General features: G+C 40.3%; 1 protein-coding gene across 4 annotated transcripts in view; it reads left to right on the top strand.

Annotated features, from left to right (window-relative positions):
* PDZD2 (PDZ domain containing 2) overlaps positions 1 to 22253 on the top strand; it is a 331929-nt gene that overhangs the window by 276437 nt on the left and 33239 nt on the right. For all 4 annotated transcript variants that reach the window (XM_081053224.1, XM_081053222.1, XM_081053223.1 and 1 more), the window contains 8 exons: positions 5573 to 5684; positions 11273 to 11418; positions 14832 to 14951; positions 15776 to 15890; positions 18621 to 18694; positions 18845 to 19070; positions 20221 to 20338; positions 21975 to 22107. In XM_081053224.1, the coding sequence (XP_080909350.1) occupies positions 5573 to 5684; positions 11273 to 11418; positions 14832 to 14951; positions 15776 to 15890; positions 18621 to 18694; positions 18845 to 19070; positions 20221 to 20338; positions 21975 to 22107 (1044 nt within the window). The remainder of the gene's footprint in view (positions 1 to 5572; positions 5685 to 11272; positions 11419 to 14831; positions 14952 to 15775; positions 15891 to 18620; positions 18695 to 18844; positions 19071 to 20220; positions 20339 to 21974; positions 22108 to 22253) is intronic.

Here is a 22253-nt window from a genome sequence, read left to right as displayed (position 1 = left end):
ATACTATTCTAGATTCTGTCATGTGGGGCCCATAGTTGTGAAAGAAATGGAATCAATGAGTCCTCTGTTTACTAAAATATGCGTTGTTCAAATATATCTTGACCAACACCACCCGTGAGTTGGCTAATTCCACCCAGGAAATATTCTCCCATCAGACCAGCATCAAGTCCCAATCTAGTATCGTGCTGCTTGGCTCCCCATTGGTATGTCTCATGTTTGCTTCCTTTACAGCCCTAATTTCATACACTTTTCAGGCTACTTCAGTCAGGGCAACAAACATATCTATGTCCCTTTAAAATTTACCCAGGAATTTTTAATTTTTTTTTTGCAGTCTTCCTGGACTTCCTCACCTCTCACTTTTAAATCCAATTCCTCTTGGTATTGCTGTCCCAAATTCTCTTACTCATGCTCTTTATCTGCAGTTCATAAATCACATCTCTCATTGTTATCGGGACTGGGATCCCTGGAGGGGAAGTTCTTGCATTCTGTTCTCTACGGTTTTGCCTCTTTTCTTCAGTTGGATTTCTTTAGGTCCCAGTCACCCCCTCTAAGCTAGGAATAGCTAAAGGTCTCTCCGTTTTTGGATGCTCACTTTAAGAGTAGTTAGACACATCTCTTTTCCTGATACATCATTCTGTCCTGGACTTCACAATCTCATCTGCCCTTCATATATGTTCACCATCATCTAAAGCTCATCTTTTTTTCTCTATATTTGAAGCTTTTCAAAAGATAATTTTGAAAAAAAATTCAAAAGTCCAAGATCCATTGATAAGATCTTATCTTTTTAAGGAACTATCTCTGTTCCTCTAGCAGATCATCATGCATTCTTTATTTTCCCTCTTGCACTGCTCCTATTCTGATTGTAAGACCAGAGTATATTCTCCAACCCTCTTTGCTGTCCTGTGCAAACCTAATTTCTAAAAACAAAGTGCTCCAGGCACATGCCTTTAAACTGCCTGCTTAGCTTTTAGGTTTGCAGTAATTTTATGGAGCTTTTTCTCATCTTCAATCCGGGAAAATGGTATATTCTCTTTGGATCCCTATTTGTTTTGCTTTCTTCTTTAAATCTGTTGCCTTTCTGTAGGTATGAAGTTGAAATGTACATCTCTGTGGGCGATAGCTATCATCGTAGTCTGTGCGATCATCAAATCCAGAGGCACCTGAGAAGACCTGGTGGGGAGAAAGTTTGAGGGTTTTGTTTTGTTTTCCTTCACTATACCCCTATGATACACATTAGGTACTCTACTTGCACTCTCACGTGCATTCTTATTAATCCTCATAATAATCCTATAAGATAATTAGAAGATAATGTTAACCCTTTAAAAATAAGTACTTTTGTTCCTTTTTTATGTAATCGAAGAACTGCCTCTGACATCGATGCTCTATTAATATATTACGGGCACAATACATGTGACTACCTATGCATATATGGTACATGTGAATTCCATTATACTTTGCTTACACTTCATGTGCTTGTAGTTCATACAGAGAGTGGGACAGAAGTTTCCAGAATTGCTGGTTAAAATATCTGTATTCTAAACAGATTGCAGCCTGATGATAACAACCCCCGTCATATTTTGGCTGGTGGGCTTCATTGGTGCAACTGGGAGACTCATTCTCCTATTCTGCATCTCTGGACTAAGCCTCAGAGGAGGGCAGGAAGGGCTGGGGAAATTCCAGCTCAGCTCTGTGTCTCTCCTTTGGAGGCTGGTTCTGTTTAGACCAGGGCGGTGGTGAATTAAAGAGGCCAGGCCCAGTCCCCCTTCCGCAAGCCTAGGCTTTTATGAACTCTCTGGGCGATCTGATGCACAGCAAAGCTTGTCTAGGTCATTCCTGACCCTGGGGATCTCCCTCAAAATCAGATCTTCTCCAGATATCTGTGTCAGTCAGTTTCAACTCTTTCAGCCATTTTTGACACCCCTACTACAACCTTACCTTCATGTCCACTTCCAGAGATCCTCTCGGCAACTCTTGAGCCTTTGGGGCAGTTATGTGTGCAGACCGAGTTGTTTTTGGGCTTTCTCCAATTCCAGTTTAAGATTCAACTTTCTCAACTTGGATCCATTACCGCACATTTGTCTACTTGCTAGTTTCCAAAATTGTGTTGCTATTGTCTTCTATTCTCTTTGTCCTTGTGGGATTATGTCTTTCATTTTCAAAATCTTTTCCCTATCATTTAGTGTGGTTCAGAGAAGTTTAGTGTGGCACTGTGGTTCAGTGCCAATCTTTAATCAGGAGCCTATGTCATTTAATTCTTAAATCAAGCCCCATTTTTCAGGTGACAAGGCTGATGCTCAAACAAATTGACTCATGTGCCTCAGTTGTGCCCCAATAAATGGTGCCACTAGGGTTTGTGCCCAGGCAGCTGGATTCTTAACCACTCTGCCCTACCATATCATTATAAAACCAGAAGCTAGAGATTCTCCTTCATTGAGAGAGACTCTCACAGGTTACAAATGTGGAAAACTGTGCGAACAGAGAAGCTCTAACTTGGAAATTGGCAGATTACATTAGATTCCATTAATATAATGACATTATTATATAACACATGAGTCAGAAATTGCTGATGAATAATAGATTATATCAACTGTTTCTCTGAACCAAAGGCTTTCCAGAACTTTTTGCACATTTTATTTTAGAACAACTAAGGTGACATCATTTCCAGAACAGTTTGATTTGTTCTGTGCATCTGGAAAAAAAAATACAGCAAAGGGAATTTCTTAGAGTGTGGGCATTTTCAGACAATAGTCATAAGACTGAAAGAGAGGCTCATTGTAATCAAAATTGCACTTTGTATGTTGCTACTTCCTGAAATAATCTGGAACTCATGTATCCAAGCAACCTACTTCCTGTTCATTGAGTTACAAGCCACCTAAAATCATGACAGACCAGTTTTCTGTAATAAAAGCAAATGGTTTTGTTTAAATTCAGGGCCCTGTGCTAACACTTTCAGGGAGCTCTGAAATAAGATTTCATTCCTGCCTTGAGCTCACCAGCCATTCCTTCTGCAACACTGAAAAATCTCTGAGTCCACTCTTCCTGGTTTTGGCTACAGGCTTTCATTAGTCATGTAACGTATGCCGTCTTTACCGTAAGATTTCTTTGGTATAAGAAATCTTAATGGTAATTTTTAGAGCACAGAAAAACAATCTCCTTTCATTTTTTGGTGCATTTGGGGATTTAAAAAAAAGGAAAACATTGTTCCTTAAGGCTATGGTTCTCTTCTAATCCATCTCCCTTAGATTCTGAAAAATCCAGAAGAGTGTACAGCATTGGTACTCACACCATAAGGGCTGCAGACTGACGTAGTGCCCTTGTAAAACTCTTCATCACTCATTTTGTACTCTTACTTTCTTCATACATAATCTATGCTAGATCCCGGATACATGTTCTAAACAAAAGGGTCTCAGTTATAAACTTAAGGGCCTCCATTTTATTTCCTCTTCGGTCAAATGGAGATAATATTATTTACCTTGGGACATGTTTGTTGTAAAAGTTAAGTTGGAAAAACATTGAGGTGCCCGGACTATACAGTACAGTACAGTATTAATCGTCCAAAATATTAATTTAAACGGCATCTTGAGATGGAGTGGGGGAAAATATCCTGGTAATACATGAAGCTGGAAAACAGGAGTCACAGCCTCGCTTGCAATGAGTTGAGAACCCTTGGGCAGGCCACTTTCCTTCTGGGTTACTCCTCTGAGTGCTTACGTCATCTCCAAAATGTCTGATTGTTTGAAAACCTGGGGCTAGAAACATAGATGGGAGAATGGAAAAAGGAAACCTCTTAAGTCCAAAAACAGTAGTCTGGGATGGTTTTCTTCCCTTGACATGAGCTTCTCAAACAGGTTTTCTGATGGCTTGGGCCTTGGCCACAGTATAATAAGCCGCCCCCTTAGTGGGCACCAGGGAAGGTTCTCACTTGCAAACCCAAGGAATACCTTCCGCTGTAGGCTGATAGGCTGGGTCAGGTGGTGTAACCAGAAAGAACCCGGAACTTAACTTGGTTTCCCGTAATTGCTGTTTACAGTCCGGAGACAGGTTCTTTCCATAGTTTTTAAGCCAAGCAAAGGAGAGGCCCTGAGGCTTCTCTTTGGATTATTTCTATTTGCATGTCACCTTCCGTGCCCAGATCCCTGGCATGTCTCCAAGAGGGTTCTCTTGCACTTTGTATGAATTAATGTCACCATTTGGGGTTTGGAAAGACATTCCCCTAGAGAATCTCTGAAGTCATCTTCAGGATTCCATTCTTGCCTTTACTTCATAATTTAAGCCTGGAGACCTGCCAGTCCCTGACATTGTAATAGGAATCCACCAAATTTATCTTAGTTTTATATATCAGGATTAATTTGTTTTCCCAAAGCTCCTTCCTCAGTTTTCCTGTATCTCATTTCTCAGACCTTTTTTTTTTCCCGTTTCTCATCCCGAAAGATATTTGAACTTGAGGATGAAGGGGAATCTTCCAAATCTTACATGTTACGTATAAGATTTATATATAAACTATTACCTCTTAGAAGGGGGGTTACCTGAAAGATTACTCTTACTGCTTAATTTATATATTTTCATATACTGAACTTAATATACAATGTACAATTTCCATTATCTGTTAAAACCCAGGGGTTTTTTTACATTATAACATTATAATTACCTGACTTTCTAATCACTGCTAAGTGTTAAAGGATATCTTCTGTGTCTTTTTAATGTACGTCTATGTTCCTTCACTTGAATCTTATCTATTTTAATTAATATAACTTTATTTCCTCCAGAACCTCAAAGAAAAATAAAATTTCAAATGGGAAGGCTCATTGTTTGATGTATCTCATAAGTTTTGTACATGTAAATTTACCCCCCAAATTTTTTATAAGCACTCCGTGCGTAAGTCTCCTCTCTGATAAACAGTTTTTTGGTTTGGATTTTTTTTTTTTTTTAAGCATGTTTGGCTTTTCTCAGATAGAGAACCCAATGGACCTTGGGATCATTCTTTCTGTATCACCTCTGGGGATCCGGCAGTGTAGACGAACAGCGTACAGAGGTGGGGGCTGACTTTACGTGAATGCCTCCCGTAGCCTGGGCAATGCTTGATTCTGGGAGATGTTTATTCAGTACCCTGGAGTGTAACACACGGAATATGTGGTCGATCTGAGGGGTGTGGTTATTTGGCTGCCAGAAAATCAAGGTTTTACCATATTTTAAGAACCTTAGAATTGAGTTCAAATTTCTGGTTTAATTTTTGTTGTAGTTTGCACTATAGGAAAAAGCACTAGCCCACAAGTCAAGAGAGCTGCGCTGCAGGTGTGGCTTTGTGACCACAAAGGTGACCTCGTCCAACAAGTTTCCTCAAGAAATTTTTAAAAAACTGTAAACTTGGAAACCTCCCTGGTTCTGTGCGGTGAGGGGCAAGCTGAGGAGGTACTTGTCAGCATGAGGCTGCGTGGTTCCATCCGTAGGGCTATGCTTTGACCCTTATTTCTCATGTGACACCGGATCCCTGTTCCTTGAGCCTCGAGATAACTTCTCGGAGGGGATTGCAGGGCCAGCCTCTCCCATTAGCTCTGTGTTCTCTGCATTTCAGATCCCTGGGACAGATGAGCCCCAAGATTCGTGTAGCTCCGAGGATTACAAAGGGAACCTGGAAAGTCCCAAACAGGGCAGCAGTAAAATGAAGCTCAAAAGTCGCCTCTCAGGTACGTGGAACTCTGCCTGATACAACCTGTCCGAAAATGAACTTCCAGCCTTAGGAGTGGGAAGACAAAGTCATTAGCAAGATGAGCTTTTTTCCCCTTAAAACCTCAAAACTATTTTTTCTTTAGATAGTGCATTCCCCAGGCATAAAACTGCTTTCAGTCTGGCTACCCACGTGAATATTTTTATTTGAGTCATAACGCTGTGAATGTCAACATCTCTGTTTGTGTCTGCCGAAATTTAAATTTCCTGGCTCATTTACTTTCATAGAACTTCAGGTAACCCTTTCACTGTGGAATATTCCTGATGGCCTATCTTCCGAGCAAACATACCTCTTGCCCAAGCCCTTTCGCCACAAAACAAGGGGTAAAGAGCTATTTATTTCATATCAAATCTGCATTTCAATTAAGCCTGGGATGGGGGGTGGGGTGGGATGGAATGAGTTGCAGCTTTTGAAACAAATAGATTTGACCTGTCCTGGGCACACCGTTGTAGCAGCTGACCTATGCCCTGTGAGAGAAGGTTAGTGTTGAAAGCAGAGGTTATGTGCTGGAACCCAGTGACTTCCGTGGATCCTAGGCACTTTTGCCTTGACAGGCTCTTTCCTGTATTAAAAAAATACTGTATTAAAAAAATTATGTTTTATGGCTGTCTTGGTATAAAGATACAAGCTGGATTCATTATTAGGTATTCATTGCTATTATGGGTTGTTTTGTTTTGTTTTTCTTCTGAGTTTAACAGAAATTAAAAAATGTTTGTAGGCCCCTAAAAGTGGCATAGGCCCTCAACGGTGTGTCTGTGGCATGATGGAGAAGCCAGCCCTGGCAACCCATCCATGAAACACATCTGGAAAAGATAAGAGTCTGAAGCTTGGCAGAACCAAGTTTACTGCTCAACTCTTGAGTTGCCTGATGAACCTTGGGCTGGTTATTTAACACTCCTTAACTTCCACTCCCTCACCTAAGAAAAGGGAGCTAATAATCCTGACTTTGAAAGGTTGCGCAGATTTGTTTTAAATAATAATAATAAAATCACAAAAAATCAGCTAGCACAAAGCTAGCACAAAATGTTAACCTCCAAAACAATGTCAGTTTCCTCTTCCTGCCACCCAAATCAGTGGAAAGAGGCAGTGTCTATGCCTGCCAACCAAGGGCATCTCCCTCCCGCACTGCCTAGCCCTCTACTTAGTTATTCTCAGGTATGGTGGCAGGTCCAGGACCATAAAATATATCAGTTTTTGTGTGTTTTTTAAACCTGAGTAACAAAATGGATGACTGTGTATTTGTAACTCAGAATAATTAGGCAGCATATATCTGAGCAGATGTTACAAAGTGGGTTTGTGGCAAGAGCAGTGTGATGACCAGAACCTAAGTGATGGGAAAGACGTTATATCAAAAGTCCTCTGTGGAGAGAAAGACCAGGTCCCCTTCAGCCTGAAGAACAACTGAGAGAAACTCATTTAAATCCTGCATGTGCTTGGGACCAGAAGTCACAGGGGCCTAGAGGAGATCTTTTAGTTCAGCTGTGTTGGCAGAGTTGATCAACACCTTATATTACAAACGGTTCCTAGGGGAGGGCCACAAAGCTCTGGGGAAATATGAGGGACCTTTGAAACCAGTGCAGTCACATTCCTTATTTTATGGATAAGACGGGAGAAGCTAAGGGAATCCCAAAGGTCACACTCATTCAGTGCCCGCAAAAAGATCTGCCTCCCAGACAGAGTTCTTACCCTCCCCTCAACTTCCTGAGGATCTTGAAAAGAATCCTGTTCCCTAGTCTAGGGCGTAATAGATACAGATGTGGACGGGCGGGGGGGGGGGGTATAGCTGAGGACCTCCCCGTTCCATGACTCTTGCTCTGTTTGTACTAATTTAGAATGTGCAGCACACTCAGCTGACTAGTAAATCCAGGGTTGGCTCCTGTTTGCCATAAATGGATGCCGCCCTCTCTTCTTGTATCCTTCCCGGACACCCAGGGCCGTGAAAAGGAAATGCAGAATAGTGAGAAAAGCACATGCATGAAGTCAGGTAGAACTGTGCTTACTTCCCAGCTCAGCCACTACTGGCTATGTGTCCTGGGACAGGTGACTTAACTTCTCTGGGTCTTTGTTTCTTCATTTGGTCTGCAAATCAATGTGAGTCCCTTCGAAGTGCCAGGCCTTGTTGAAAGATGGAGTTGAGAGAATGCACATGGCACTGCCACTCCGAAGTGTGGTAGCAGTAGGCCCTCACCGTGTGGTAGCGGCCATTCTCGTTACCATTGTTGTCATTAACACCACCTAATCCTTGTCATTTTTATTTCATGGTTCTCTCCTCTTTTCCTCTCAGGAGGGGAAGTGCTTCAGTGGGTTCAGACAGGAAGATTCTCAAGAACTTGTAGATCATGATAAGGCACACACTAAAGATACAGAGACTGGAAGTGTCTCTGGGTTGTGGCATTTGGGAGACATTCAGAGGACGCAATGTCAAGGAGGGCCAGTACCTTGGCAGGATTTGGTAGGACAGATGGAGAGGAAAAGAGTGGTCTAGACTTGGGGTAAAATGCACAAGAAATACTTAGGGACAATCGGGGGGGAAATTTGGTTAGAGAAGTTTTGGGCAACTGTTTTTCCTCCTCATCTATCTGAAAGATCCAATAATCCAGCAGTAACCACAATTCAGTCCAGCAGAGCTCGTCAGAGAGATTCGGAGAAAGGAGACGCTTGGGGTAGGAGGGGATGGTGCCGGCAAAGTTGTGTGAAACGTCAAGTAATATTTATATGCTCCCCAGTTTTTGAAAGGATGTGGGTGGAGGACAGAGTCTCTCTTTTGAGAATCAACAGGCTATAGCAATGAATTCATGTAGCCGGGTAGTGGGAGATAAGACTGGAAAAGCAATTGGGAGACCTGTTAAAGGGGCTTAAGGAATTGGGTCTACATTCAGTGCTGTGAAATATGTTCAGTCTAACGACATTTGAATACAGAAGAGTTTAATGGTATCAGTTCTTAATTTGTCCCTTAAACTTGGATATTTATTTCATAGTTTCTTAAAATGAGTCACTCTGGTATTCACATATCAGTATATTATCTACAGACACTACCGTATGTGGTTTCTCTTCTGTTGATGGCAAGTGCCTCGCTGTCAGCTCAAAAGGAATTTTCTTCTAATAAATCTTTTTCAGATGAGTAAGCATGCCAAAATAGATTAATCTGGTCATGAATTATTAAGGAGGTTCTGTAAAGAGGTCCCAGCTATTTCTACTATGATTTTGCGCAGCCTGGCTCCAAAGTGACTAATGCGATTTCATGGAACATTTTTTCTGAAATTCTAACCTGAGTTTTCATTACTTCATGCCTTTTTTTTTTTGCCAGCAGGGTTCCCTTTTAATTTTGGTATTTTTGATTTATCCATGTTAATGCCGTAGGCTTGTGATCTTTTTAAATGGAAATTTTTCTTTGACTGCAAAGGAATTTCAGGTGTTTGAAAAACCTGAATCACAAAGTTAATATTTAGCTTTTGAAAAACTAAGCCTTTAGTGATGTCCATTTCAATATAACTGTATCAGCTTTTCATCACTATTAAAAACTCAATAATGTATTATTTTTCAAAGACTACAGAATCATCTTGTTTTATTCCACGAAAAGCTTGCTGAGGAATTTTTAGGTAAATTGAAATTTTAGGTCATCAAATGAAACATTACGTGGGCTAGAAGAACTTGATATTCCAAAGAATCTGTAAGATACACAGACAAACATATATACATATACAGATATATATATAATGTAAACATCGTAATGTGATTATAGCTACTATATCATGGTAATTAAGCCATCATTTAAGATTATAATCTCTTAACTTATCTTATTTTAAAATATCATATAACATAAAGGAGTTATTGATAAGGATGTCTTTAAAAATTGTTACTATAAAAGTGTCTTTAACAGGGCAGAAAAGTACACTAACCATAAAGGGAAAAAAATTTATACTTATAAATTTATACTTATAAATTGGGGGAAAAAATGTATACTTATAAATTGTACTACATTAAATTCATGAACATTTTCTCCTCAAAAAATACCATTACGAGAGTGGAAAAGCAAGTCACAGACATGGAGAAGATATTTTCAATACATAGCCCACGATTTATCCAAATATCCAAAATATATTAACCATAAAAAAATTAAAATCCTATCAATCAACAACAAAAAGACAGAAGCTCCATGAAAGATTGAGCAAAAGACTCGAACAGGCACTTTACAACGTAAGAACAAGAGACAATGACTATTTAAAAAGGAGATCAATCTCACTAGTCATCAATGACATGTAAATTGAAAACCACAATGAAATGCCATCCTATATCCACCAGAGTGGCTAAAATTAAAATGACTGACATTGCCAAGCGTGACACAGATGTGGAGAAACTCATACACGCTGGTGATACAGTGTCGGTAAAGGTGAATGTACGCCTGTCGCCCAGCAACTTCACTCCTAGGTATGTATCCAAAAGATAGGATATGTACAAGGACACTCCATGACAGCGTAGTCTCGATCAGAGGTCAGCACACTACCTGTCGCTTATGGCTGTATTGGTGTGGCCCATGAGCTAGAAATGTTTTCTATCATTTTAGTTGGTTGTAAAAGCCATTTTTTAAAGAATATGCAACAGAGACCATTTTGGCCCTTAAAGCCTAAAACATCGCCTAGCCTTTACAAAGAAAGAGTTTGCTGACCCTTGTGCTAGATCTAAAACTGAAAACAAATCAAATGTCCAATCAGCAATAGAACAGGTAAACAAATTGTGGTAGGTTTATACCATGAAATAGTATACAGAAATGGGAGGAACAAACTATTGGCAGACAACAACATGTGGAATTTCACCAACAAATGCTAGGAATGAGGAGCCAGATACCAAAAAAGTGCATATTGTGCCTGTTCATTTATATGAAGTTTGACAATAGGCAAAAGTAATCCATGATGTTAGAAGTTGGGATAATGGTTACCCCGGGTGAGGGTTGGTTAGTGGCACAAAAAGGGCTTTTGGGTTCTGGCAAGATTCTATTTTGTGGTTTAGGTGTTGGTTATCGGTACATTCACTTTGTGCAATTTCATGGAACTGTACACTTAGGATGTCTGCACACATTTCTGTAAGTTGTTATACTTCAATAAAAGGTATATTTAAAAAGTCATTTCTACTCGTGAAAAAAAGCATCTGCCCCACCCGTGGAACTGTACCAACCACAAAGCGATAGTCCTTCGTCACTTAGAAAACCATCCCTGAGGGCATTCTCACTGTTGCGTATTGCCTTGTCAATAAGCTGCCAGAGGCTGTATCTTATGTGGATGAGACATATACTTACATTGCCCTTATCCAGTCTGGTCCCTTCAAAAACTGACACTTTCTTCATAGTCTGGCATTAATGACTACAACACACACCTGGTTTATGCAGAGCTTGGTGGCAGAACATGGTGAGCTGGGTGCTTTGAAAGATTGGACACCAGATCTTCTGAAAAACATGAATGTGGGTATAAATGCAACAGGTTTATGTCTATGTATGCTCTTAACATTCTTTTTGTCCCATATCAAGCCATATTTTTTCCCTGCTTTTTCAAGGGGGTGTACACCGTCTAGAGTCTGTTGAAGAATATAATGAGCTGATGGTGCGAAATGGGGATCCCCGGGCCAGGATGTTGGAGGTCTCCCGAGATGGCCGAAAGCACTCTCTTCCCCAACTGCTGGACTCTTCGGGAGCAGCACAGGTAGTCCAGTCCCCTGGAGACTCTTGCTTTTCTATACAGTCAGAGTTGACCAGTCATGGAGGGAAGCGCATGTTTCCACCCCAGGTCTCTAGGCTTTTGTTCTTTCAAAGACCAGCAAGATCTTCAATATTCTGAAGAATTGCCCATCTATGTGCGCCAGGAGTATCTGGGACTAGAGATACAGTACAACGTGAGGTCTGTCCAGGAGGCTGGAAGGAAATTGGTCTAATATTTGAAAACAGTAGAGTAAACTAATCCCATGTTGGATCTCGACATCTTGATCTCCCTCCTCCTGTGTGTTTTGGAACCGAGAGCCACTTTCAACTGCCAGGAGACAATGGCGCCTCACGGTCTGTGGTGAACCACCATCACTTACTTAGTGGGTGCATCGGGTGTCAGTTTAACAACGAGGTGGATGGATGCTGGGTGCTGTGAGAGAGGGAGGGAGTGTGTGTACCTCTGCTATGCCTGGGATTCTACCTATTACACAGTAATGACTTAAATAACCAGGGTCAGAGGAGGCTGTAGAGAGGGTGAGTGGGTGGTGATGTTAATATTCCAGGTCCTGTCCCCATCAATGCTCGGGGTCCATAACCCTGAATAGGGGCTCCTCCTCAATTACATCATCCTCAACCCAGTTGAAACTGGATATATATGTCTCATAACCAAGTTGGAGTCTGGCTCAGTCTCTGGGGAACTTGTGGAGTGTTCTTTGAGTCCTGGTACCATCAGCAAAAGGACTCAAGAGGAACCACTGGCATCTTGCCCCAGGTCTATCATGAAGCAGAGATGGAGGTGAGGAGGGTGTAGCTAATGACACCCATAAGTATGCGGAGACTCATATATCATAGAGCTCTAAAGGACATAGTCAGGACACCTGGGTTGGGCCCTCACTTTGTATGTGGTGCAACCATTTTACAGAAAGGACAACTGAATCTTAAAAGAGGTGAAGTATTTTGCTCAAAGAGATATGCCAGAATCACTGTGAAGAAAGTTTTATCTGACCGGTAAAATGAAAAGTGCCTACATTTCAGAGGGAGTTCCTGATCAGGCTGTTTTGTGTGGAATCCACCCAAAGGCAACTTGAGTTGGGGCACTGAGAGAAAGCAGAGCAAAAAACTTGTGTGGGACCTGGTGAAAACTCCTCCAGACTGAAGACAAGTCTGTGGCCTGCTCAGAATGATCCAGTTGGATCAACAGAGTCAGATCAAAAAGTTGTAGGAAAGCCACATTGCTGGGCTGCTTTAGTTAATGTGGAAGATGAGAGAGGGTTTGCGGCCATCACGGCCAAGAATGTCTAGCACTGAGGTAGTGATTTCTTAACTGACCTGCTGAGAAAACCCAACCGTAGTTGTAGTCTGACTAGAAATACCTATTTCTAACTGGAAACCAGGAGGCACAGGCTAGTGAAGATTTGAGAGAAAATACTTTTCTTTTCTCTTCAAATTGTCCTTTCTCTGTCTTCTTATTTTCTGCCCTTTTCTTTTTTTTCACTTTTTTTTAAATTGGGGAACAATGTGTTTTTCCAGGACCCATCAGCTCCAAGTCAAGTCGTTCTTTTTTTTTCAATCTAGCTGTGGAGGGCGCAGCTCACTGGCCCGTGTGGGAATCGAACTGGTGACCTGGTTGTTATGAGCACTGCGGCACTGCACTCTAACCAACTGAGCCAACCGACCACCCTGCCTTTTTCTTTTTTTTCTCAGGATTCCCCTTTCTTTTTTCTTGTTCTCTCTCCCTCCACTAAAAAGAATTATCGAGAATGGAACTATCCAATAAAACTATCTGCAATGATGGAAATGTTTTATATACATGCTGCCCAATATGGTATCTACATGTGCCTATTGAGCACGTGAAAAGTGGCTAGTGAGACTGACAGGTGTATTTTTTATTTTAATTCATCTTAATTTCAATATTGACAGCCACAGGTAGCTAGTGGCTGCCACATTGGACAGCACAGGCCTAGAAAGTGCAGTGGGACTACTGACACTCTTCGAAAGAACAGTGAAGCAGGCAAGCCTCTGGGTCTCCCTGGTCCCAAAAGGGAGAGGGAATGAGGAGGTGCTGGAGACGGGTGATGAGAGAAAGAGTTTCCTTAGGAGTCCATACATGAACCTCGGTATTCAAGAGTTGAAAACCCCTGGGCTATGTCTGGCTGATTCCATGGTGGCTTCAGTAAAAGGGCAGTAACCTTGCCAAGTCAACATTATTTTTTTAATTGAATCAGAGTCTGGGAGGCCCACATAGCTGGCAGATATTTTGTAAAACCGCAAAATATAATTGTTGTAAGCTGCCAGGAATACAAAAATATCATTAGCAGACATTTCATTTCTGCCTTTGAATGTAGAATACACTAGTTAAAGATCAACACTATTTCTTTTTTATTTTTTTAATTGGGGAACAGTGTGTTTTTCTAGGACCCATCAGCTCCAAGTCAAGTCATTGTTTTCAATCTAGTTGCAGAGGGCGCAGCTCCCTGGCCCATGTGGGAATCGAACCAGTGACCTTGGTGTTAGGAGCACTGCGCTCTAACCACTGAGCAAACTGGACACCCCAAACACTATTTCTGATTTCTCTTTTCTCATATTAAACATGAAGTGACTTTTTTTTTTTTTTTTTGCTTATACTGGAATATCTGTCATTTAAGAAATTTATTACTCTAAGAAGAACAGCAGGGAGCTAGATTAGAAGTACTTTAGCAATAGATTCACTTCATCTCTTGTTTATGTTATAAATAGTGCCCCCTGCTTACACATGTGTATATTGTGGGTGATGGACAGGAAAGAGATCGGGATTTGCGCAGCTGATCGGGAAGGGAAAGTGTGGCTTACGGGAAAGTATTTTATTGTCCAAATGTGAAGGATTAGAGCTGAAGCTGCTGCAGTTTCTCAGTGGGATGTTTTATACAGAATAACAGTTATCTGGGTTTGTGGTTTGGATTTTATAAGAAATACCGGCTTACTAAGTTTTTGAGTGAATGAATTAAGCTTAAAATGGCAAGATACTTTTTAACCATGATAGTGAACTTGGGATGGGGGCAGGAGGTGACTTCCAAGGCAGAACCTGACCCCTGACCCCAGGATAGTCATTCTACATCTCTGAGCCCTCTGAGTTTCTGGTTCCCGGCTCCATTCCAGAAAGCAAGAAGCAGGATCCATGGAGTAGGGATCGAGGAAAGAAACGTCAGGTGTTTGCTGTTCTTCATGTGGACGAAAAAGGCACGGCAATCTATTGCAGGAGGAGCTATTCCTACAATGTTATTTATAATAAATTTTCTTTAAGCCGCTAGACCAGAGAGAAATGCTGTCTAACCCAAAAGACAACTGAGGCTTTCAAAATCTGAATATATTTCTATGCCAGAGGCCACAGAAGGATAAATGAGACTCTCTGTGACCTTGCCGTGTGCTGACTTGTAGGAATACCACATCGTAAAGAAGTCCACCCGCTCCCTAAGCACCACGCAGGTGGAATCTCCTTGGAGACTCATTCGGCCATCGGTCATCTCTATCATTGGGCTGTACAAAGAAAAAGGCAAGGTGAGCTCTTTTCTGCCGACCATTATGCCCTCCAAGTGAATGTTAGCGTATTATTTCTTAACTACTTTTTTTTATTGTTGTTTTTATGTGAAATAAAAAGTAAAACCTTTAAAGAGAAATAGATTAAGTAACATTTGTATGGATTTGAGTGGATTCCCTGGCATCCTTTCCTGTAGACCCCCGAGTGAGATGGTCACACCCTTTTGCCCTTATGACATTAGGAGTCACCAGTACCTGACAGGGCGTAATCACAGGTGCAGTGAATGCCCCGACTTTTACCACTACTGAGAGAAAAGCAGCCCCTGCAGTTTTGGAGAGTACTCCCAGTTTTCTTTTTGAATGAATTTCATGGTATTTCCATTATCATAAAGCAAATGATATATATAACTTGCTATTACACAAATATCAAAATCTCTACTTTGATATTACACAAAATGGAAACACTGAAACAAAAGAATAAAATCAATATGGCACCTGAATAGTGTGAAACGACTCTCATGAGCTATCAGTTGATCCATGTGAAATTGCCATTATTGGAGATTAAAGACTGTCAAATATTGGCAGCTTTATTGTGTCAACCTAAAACTTTCTCCCTTTAATATAATGCATAACTAGCGCAATGCAAATAGATCTGAGGAGGAAAATGGAGAAGGGAACACGAACTCGAATTTACAGCTAGTTACCTTAACTCTGAAACTGATTGGGGAGGACACCTCAGTTAAATACTACAATGAGAAGGACGCCCTCAGTTAAATACTGAAATGGGAAAAGGTGCCCTCGGTTAAATACCACAATGACAACCTGGACTCCTGCTTTGTGTTTAGGGCCTTGGCTTTAGCATTGCTGGAGGTCGAGACTGCATTCGAGGACAGATGGGGATTTTTGTCAAGACCATTTTCCCAAATGGATCAGCTGCAGAGGATGGAAGGCTTAAAGAAGGTAGGAGAAAGCCTCTTGGTAGCCCTCAGGGGTGGTGAGCTTTGACTCCCTGGGAATCTGCCCCTTTGCAAGATGTGAAATGAATATTACAACAGCTGGGGCTGTAGGCTTGGGAGTCGAGTAAACCTGGGCTGATTCCAACATTTACCACATCTTGACCTTGGACAATTGACGTGATCTGAGCTTCACTTTCCTCTGTTGTAAAATTGGGGTATTAATACCTATCTTGAAGAGTTATTGTGAGGATTTAATTAGATATTACGTGAAAAGTGGCTGGGTATTTTTACTTGTGTCTTTAAATGTATATCGTGTCCCCTTTGTCTTTGATCGTGCTCCCTGCCTTGAAAATTCCTGAGATTTTGTGGTCCATTCTTGCCTCAAGGCTGGAGTCCATACACATCTTTTGCATTCCCCTTAGCACCTACCATTTTGACAGGCATAAGCAAGTGCTTTTTCCCCCCAGCTTTATGAGATGTAATTAACATACAACACTGTGTAAATTTTAAGGTCTGCAACCTGATGATTTGATATATGTGTATATCGTGAAGTGATCGCCACAATAAGGTTAGCTAACACCTCCATCACCTCATGTAATGACCTGTTTTGTGTGTATGTGGTGAAAACATTTAAGATCTATTCTCTTTGCAGTTTTCAAGTATGTAACACAGTATTGTTAACTATATAGTCGCCATGCTGTATGTTAGATCCCAGAACTTACTCATGAATTCGGATATTTTTTCCTTTTTATTGATATACTTCCTTCATAAAATGATTAAATCACAGTATTTCTAGTTACCTTCAAAAATGCTATGACTGTTCAGTTTAGTTGGCCCAAACTGTAGGCCCTGTTGTATTAAACTGGCTTTTTTTTCAGTAGGGTGAATTGGAGTCTCTCCTTTTTTATCCTTTTTTATCTACAGGCTTTATCAAAGCCTGTATGCTAATGACAAGACATAACCAGCCTTAACATTTTAATGGCAGAATATTTATTTCTCTCTCTCAGAGGAAGGGTTAACTCCCAGGTGGTATTTGTGTCTACTTTCAGAACAACGTAAAATTCTAGCACAGCATTTTTACAGTAGCTGTGCCACGTGTTCACTTGATTGAAATTCATCCTACAATGTTGATAGAATGGAGCAAAATGGCAGGAAAAAAATCAATAGTTAGGTTAATAGCATTTGATTCTTCCTAATACCCTTTTTCATCTATATTCATTTACAATAAATACAAGTCATTGGACTGGATTTTTCAACCTGTTGAATATCTGTCTTTGTAAAATATTGTACAAAGATGTTTAAGAGGGGTGGCCGGATGGATGGCTCAGTTGGTTAGAGCGTGGGCTCTCAACAAGGTTGCCAGTTTAATTCCCTCATGTGTTGGCGGGCTGCGCCCCCTGCAACTAAAGATTGAAAACGGCAACTGGACTGGGAGCTGAGCTGCGCCCTCCACAACTAGATTGAAGGACAATGACTTGGAGCTGATGGGCCCTGGAGAAACACACTGTTCCCCAAAATTCCCCAATTAAAAAAAAAAACACTAAAATCATTTTAGTGTTTCCATTGTTTTCCCATGTGGAAACAAACCAAAAACCTCACCTAGTTGAGTAATTGGTAATGCCAGATGATTTTTAAACAGATTCTTTCACTTATTTTACAACGTCAGTAATTGCATTAAAGAGAAGGCACATAACAAATGCACAGGGAATTGCTACATTTTTAAACTCACCTACATGATTCCTTGAATCAAATGCACAGTGAGTTCCTGGGATTGGCTGTCCATGAAACGGGGAAATGTGAGTTCTAGTTTAGGGAAGTCCCTCTTCTCTCCTGCAGTTCTGTTCATCTGTTCTTCTCTCAGGGGACCCTTTGTAGTGTTTTTGATGAACTGTTATTTTAAAAAACAGACCATGTTACAAGAGTACAAACTAGAAACAAGCTCTAACAAGTCAACAGGATGTCCAAGTTCTTTTATATTCCCAGCAGACACTATCAACAGCTTGAAAAATGACCTGACTACACCTTTTTGGTGTTGAAGATGAGTCCAGGATATGGGGGGGGAAGGGGGAGTACCGCATGCAAAATTTGAGATTAGCCTCCAATAATCTCTCAGATAGAAACATATAGTAATTTGCCAGTTTAATGACTGAGAATCTGGAACAGCATCAATAAGATCAGGCATCTAGACTATTTCTGGAGATGGGGCTGCCATTCTTAAAAAATATCTCACAAGTTTTTTGTCTCTGTTATTGAAACCATTTTCCACACTCTGTGATGATTTTCGAGGCTCAAAGAGCTTGTCTTTCTGCAAATATAGGAGTGGCTTCTCACATGTGTGTGTTCATGCTTCATTGCCAATGAGTTTAAGGTTTTAAACAAAGGCTATGAGGAAAGACTTGGGACTCGGTTTTTACAGTTTGATCTCTAAATGTAGGACATCTGTTATCAAACTTGGCAACGGCTAAAGGATAAGATCGTGATGCTTTCCATAGCTGTTGTAATTAAAGATAGAAATACAGAATTACTGCAAAAGAATATCCATCGTCATCGACTGTCCCATTTTGCAACATTCCTGGGAGATAGGCTAATGAAAGTGAATTGGAACAATAAAACATTTTATAGAGTTGTAAATCAGGGACCACGAAGTGTCCTATTCTATCTAGTATAAACTGAGCAGTTAGATTCCAGTAAATTAAAGCTTGACATTAATGTAATTCTCCTATTTGGTCTCTAGGGGATGAAATCCTAGATGTAAATGGAATACCAATAAAGGGCTTGACGTTTCAAGAAGCCATTCATACCTTTAAGGTAACAACATTCTTATTGATCTCCCTTATTTCCTTATGCTTTTCTTCCTTCATTTCCTTCTGGTTTGGGCTTGGTGATTTTTTTTTTTCCCACCCTTTGACATAGGGACAGTCTGAATGTTTTAGCCCTACTTTCTTCTTATTTCCTCAGCAAATCCGGAGTGGATTATTTGTCTTAACGGTACGCACAAAGTTACTGAGCCCAAGTCTCACACCGTGCTCAACACCCACACACATGAGCAGATCCAGCTCCCCCAACTTCAACGCCAGTGGGGGAATCTCAGCAGTAGGCTCAGACGAAAGCATTTCTTCATCCCTGGGTCGGAAGGCCCCTGGGCCCAAGGACAGAATTGTCATGGAAGTAACGCTCAACAAAGGTGATACACCAGCTATTCCTCACTTTTGTTGCATTCTCTCAATTGACAACTTGTTATCTGTTCTTATGTTAACTTTTTATGCTTTTTTTTTTTCTATGAATTGTCCTTTGGAACAATCTGCTACCAACAACACATGGTATTCTCTAAGTGGACAGTGGGATCAAAAGTAGAGATTTTAGTCATTCGACTAAAGGGAAGTTACCAGTAACACAAAGTCCTTTAAGCTCTCCCCAATGAATCACTGTGTGCCAGACTCAAGTTTTTAAAAAAAACCACTGACTAGAGGAGTATTAGATTGGGGGAGAAGAGTTAGCACTTTGTCAGGGGTATAAATGTCTAACTATTACATTGTTTTGTGTACCTGAAACTAATAATAATAAAAAAGTTAAAACAAAACTGTAATAATTATTTTAACAAATATACTTGATTTGCACATGACTTTTTTCATTTACAGTAATTAATTGTTATGCGTTGCGTGTATGTGTGTTATAATGGTGGTAATGCAGTGGGTATGATAGAATATGAAAATAAGTTTGATTAGATTTTAATAATTATTCTTTTTGTATAACTTTGTTTAAGATAAATTTATTAAAAGTTTAAGGAAAAAAAACCACTGACTAGCTTAATTCTAAAAAAAAAAAGTTAAAACAAATGTAAAATTTTAAATAAAAAAAAATTATAGTTAAGTATACAGTTAACACCAGTAACTAAGTACTGAGGTGATATCAAATCTTACTGCTTTTCATCTTTCCTTTTCTTCCCCACCTATTGAAGAAATATGAGGAACAATTAAATAACCAAGAGACTAGCTGCTCGAAAGAGAGGTGAAGGAAACCTAAAGTTGTGTATCCAGAATAAACTCTATCACTCCAACTCTGCCTATGTCCAAAAAGAGATGTGAGGGGCTGTTTAGACCAAGCAGAAAATGGACCACTGATTAATTCACAGTCCAGAGTTAACCCCTGGTTCTTCCCTGGACTCATTTCATTAACAGAATATGGCAATGCAGACAAAGAAAAGCAGGATTGATTTTCTGAGCCTGGTCAAAAAATGATGGCTATCGGTCTGAATATACATTAACACAGTTTCAAATCACTCACACTTCTTTTCTTTTTTTGATTTTGTTTTCTTTGCATGATGCCTCTTGCAGAGCCCAGAGTCGGATTAGGCATTGGTGCCTGCTGCCTAGCTCTAGAAAACAGCCCTCCAGGCATCTACATTCACAGCCTTGCCCCAGGATCAGTGGCCAAGATGGAGAGCAATCTGAGGTTTGTGGTAAACCTGATGGTACAGGGTTCTGGCGTGTTCATGAACGTGTGAATACACACACATAAGATACCTGCCCTATTACATTCCTTAGTGGGATTCTAAATCTTTTTATTATTTGCAGAAATATAGCCAGGATTATAATTAATAGCATCTCCAAAGATGAAAAGCTAATATAAATGAATTTTGGTTGAATTGGAGAACTCTGGATCTTGGCTTTTCCTGCCTATTTTATTCTATTGGGACATAGAAGTTCTGTTTCAGAAACTTGACAAACTACAAATCCATACAGATATTGCTGATTACCTAAATATTTTCTTTCACTTTTATGTTCAGTTATGTAAAACCCATAGGAGATGCTAGGAACTGCTCATAATGGTTCAGAATTACTGGATACAAACGAGTTCTGAAATCATGCCCTTAAATGGGAGGCCTTTATTAATAATTAAATGTAATCCCTTGAACCTTTTCTGTTGTTTCATTCCTTTTTGAATGGTGACGTCTAGATGCTTACCGCCTGAAATCAGTGTGTGTCTAATTTCTCAGACAAGCTAGCTGGGTTGTAGCATGGGTATTCTGTTTATACAAGACATGCCTAGGTGTTCTGTTATGTAGTAGTTGCAATGGGCCTGTGCCCACCTAAACTTCACAAGAATGTACATGCATTGCACAAAGCCCTCTGTGCAAACAGTATCACCTTTCTCCCCTATAAGCTTCTAAGTCCTTGGGCAGTTGAAGAATTGTCAAAATGACATTCCTTGAGGTTGCCATTTTTGGGCCCTGTCAATAGATTATATTATGTTTTCAGTTAATCATCAGAGTGAATTTCCATATGAAAAAAAAATTTAGCAAATCATCCAAAGTACATTAAAGAAAATATACTTTTAGAACCCAAGGAAAAAAATCCTTTAATGACATCCCAAGATGATGTTTCTTTCTTGAATGGTTCCATATGTCTGGAGCCTGCCAAATGAACATTCTTCAAACCCCATATAAAGAGTCTTTGTTCTCTCTACTGAGTGCTCTCCCTGTAATTTCAAGTCAAATGGGCATCTTGTCCTCAATTTCTCATTTGTTCAAATTTGAAACGTTGTTACAAATTCTTGGGTAACCTTTGAGCTTCAGATATTTCCTCCTTAAATTATATTACAATAATCATTTCAAGATGGTAGGAAAAAGAAATTGATGGTGGTCGAGGAGCTATCACATGATGATCAAAAGGTAGACAGATTTGAGTTCAACAGTGTGTGACATCTGGGTGACCTCTCTGAGCCTGTGGTCTTATCTACATAATGGGACTAATAATACCTATTCAAGCATTGTTATGCAAATTGCTTTGTACAGCACCTCACGTCTGCTATGTGCTCAAGAAATGGTAGCCTTTGTTGTCCTCATTATCCATTTTATTTAACTTCATTATTTCTGAAAATGCAGGTAGATATGCATAATGACCTTTGCCAATTTAAAATCGAATGTGTTTATGTGAATGTGTTGCTCTTTTACAAGTATGCAAAGATGAAAGGATGTCATTTGCTTCTTTAAAGTACTCAGGAAAGATTTCATATTATAAACCTCTCTCAGAGGGAAATCTTGTTAAAAAGCTAACTGTTACCACAAAGTGTTATGTTGCCTCCCTAGCCGTGGAGATCAAATCTTGGAAGTGAACTCAGTCAACGTTCGCCATGCTGCTTTAAGCAAAGTCCACGCCATCTTGAGCAAATGCCCTCCAGGACCTGTTCGCCTCGTCATCGGCCGGCACCCTAATCCAAAGGTGAAGTATTTTATACTGTTCCGAGATTGGAAAGATGGCTTGGCTGTTTGTCCAGTAGTAGTGACACACATATTCCAATGATGACACATCTCTATAGCGAGACAATTTACCCAGCTAGGGATGGGAATCAGCCTATGGCCACACAG

This window comes from Rhinolophus hipposideros (assembly GCF_964194185.1).
Source record: "Rhinolophus hipposideros genome assembly, chromosome: 7".
NCBI classification, from domain to species: domain Eukaryota; kingdom Metazoa; phylum Chordata; class Mammalia; order Chiroptera; family Rhinolophidae; genus Rhinolophus; species Rhinolophus hipposideros.
Note: the sequence above shows the minus strand (reverse complement) of the source record. Positions and strands in the feature narration are given on the sequence as shown.